This window comes from Erythranthe guttata, chromosome 14 (genome assembly GCF_056151865.1).
Source record: "Erythranthe guttata isolate IM_541 chromosome 14, IM_541, whole genome shotgun sequence".
Lineage (NCBI taxonomy): Eukaryota > Viridiplantae > Streptophyta > Magnoliopsida > Lamiales > Phrymaceae > Erythranthe > Erythranthe guttata.
This window is the reverse complement of record NC_142546.1, coordinates 19,376,978-19,379,254: the sequence shown is the minus strand read 5'-3', so window position 1 is coordinate 19,379,254 and position 2,277 is coordinate 19,376,978. Positions and strand designations below refer to the sequence as shown.

Sequence of the window (2,277 nt, the reverse complement as noted above, 5' to 3'; positions counted from 1 at the left end):
TTTTAGATATGAAAAACCGATATTATCGGCACGTGTTTGGTTTATTGCAAAAACCGAGCCGTATCGACCCGTGCACACCCCTTTCGCTCCAAAATATCTTTGTTTTGGGGGCACTTTTAACACTGAAACGGCGTCGTTTCGTTGTCTTCCTCCAATTAGATGCGTATGTGATCTTTTCTTTTCCATAGGCTCAATTTGTTACACATACACTCATGCCTAAAGTAATTTACATTTGTCATATATTTACAAGTTGTTGTTGTAATACACTTTTATCATGCCTAGCTCGAGATTCCTTCCCTTTAAACATATTTAGACAACAACAACAAATTGACCATATATTTATTTTGTTTTCATAATAATTAATATTGTCTTGTAAATTTGTATGGTTGAGACAACAACAACAAAAAGATTTCCGTACACTTTTGGCACCTATAAATTCGCCCCCACACCCCCCACTTCTCTCTCATGCAACTATCTTCCTTCCTTTCCCCAAACACACCCTCCATTTTCAATATCAATTAATCATCCCCTGTTTTATTTTTCTTTTACATTTCTCTCATCAAAACACAAAAATGGTGTCCTCCAACTCAAGTCTACTATTCCAAAAGTCATGTTTGGCTCCCCTCATACTCGAACCAAGCGTTTCAACACAACAATTGGCTCCATCCAAACAGGACTTAGTCGTCCTGCCCCTCTCTAAAAAACAGAGTACTGAAACTGAATTAGTTTCCCAGAAACATTGTTCCCCCACAGGCAACAATAACGGCAGCTGGGATTTCTTACAAGCTCCAGAAAAACCGATGACAAACGACACCGTTTACGTGCACCCGTTAACTAAATCATATTCATGGATGAGCACGCGGAGCCTGGAGATGTGCACGGAGACTCTAGGCAGCGAAACGGGCACCCACATTATGGATGAAATTACGTATCTAGCAATGGAGAAACGGAGCTCGTGCGGTAGCGATCAGACGACGATGAAAACCTGCAAGAATATCAAACACGTCACGAGCTTTCCACCGCCACTGACCTCGATTGTCGGCGGCCGCGGCGGAGTTGAGATGCGGGCTCGCCGGGAAGAGGGGAGGTTGGTGATCGAGGCGGTTGCTTCTTCTTCTTCGAGATCTTGTTTTACGGCTGAGCGGGAAAATGGGAGGCTTAGGCTCAGTTTGGTTAAGGATGAGTGTAATAATAATTGGGGTATTGAGAAGGAAGAAGAAGAAGTTAAAGTAGAGAACAAGCGTAGAGAAGATGGACTGAGAGTTGGCCGGAGAATCGGCGGTGGTGAGTGGCCGAGCAGCAGCCGGTGCAGTGGAGATGGGAGCGGCTGCAGAAACAATCTGTCTAGTTTGCCGTTTTATGTGGCTATTTCGTGAAAGCTTTTTTAGTGTTCTTTTCTGGCTTTTTAGAGACGAAAAAAGAAAAAGAAAAAGAAAAAAAGATTCTGTTAGTATTTATTGTTAATGACGAATAATTAGTGTTTAATTTTGTGTTGATATTTTGCCGCTTTTAGTCCACACGCCATATTAATTTCGCACATCACAATGTTTATTTAATTAATTATAGTAATTTCATTTAAATAATAATTATAATGGGCTCCCATTTAAATTTCGCACATCACAAATCACAATATGTAACCCAATTCAATAAAAAAAAAAATTACTATTAGCTTAAAATTTGGTAAGAATTGTAGAATATACACTACAATGCAATATCTTAAAATGACACAATGGTGATATATATTTTTTTAATTGTGTGTAATTATAATTATTTTTCGGATTCAACATAGTGACAACAAAAGAATAAATTAGTGTCAACAAATGAAAGTGCTAGTGACATATTACAGAATATTATCACTTTCTATAAGAATTTGATTTGCGACTACAGATGAGTGTGTAAAAATAATATATGGTGTAAATCGGAAAAAAAAACTAGTGTACATAATAAATGAAATGGCTAAATGGTTAGCTAGTGTATAATTTGGGAGGATTACACTTTTGGCATCTAATGTTTGGCATAATTTCACTTTCGGTCCATGCTGTTTTATAGTGAACAAAATTTAAATTAAAAGATCAAATGTTAACACATTTGGTCTACTCCGTCCCATATCCGTTATCAACTAGCAGGAAAATGTCATGTGCAAACACGTGACCCCCAATATGTCTGGATTAGGGCAAAACGATGAAGTATTACATTTTTGGTCTATAATTTTTGCTATATTTTCACTTTTAGCCCATGTTGTTACAAAGTGGACAAAATACACGTGTTTTTTACACT

The 2,277-nt window shown here is 37.7% G+C and overlaps 1 protein-coding gene across 1 annotated transcript; it reads left to right on the top strand.

The window, feature by feature from the left end:
* The first annotated feature begins 470 nt into the window (after nt 1–470).
* Nucleotides 471–1,494, top strand: LOC148765389 (protein FANTASTIC FOUR 1-like). The gene has a single exon (XM_088814300.1). It carries the CDS (start codon nt 573–575, stop codon nt 1,374–1,376), a length of 804 nt encoding a protein of 267 aa, XP_088670426.1. The 5' UTR covers nt 471–572; the 3' UTR covers nt 1,377–1,494.
* Nucleotides 1,495–2,277: the final 783 nt, after the last annotated feature.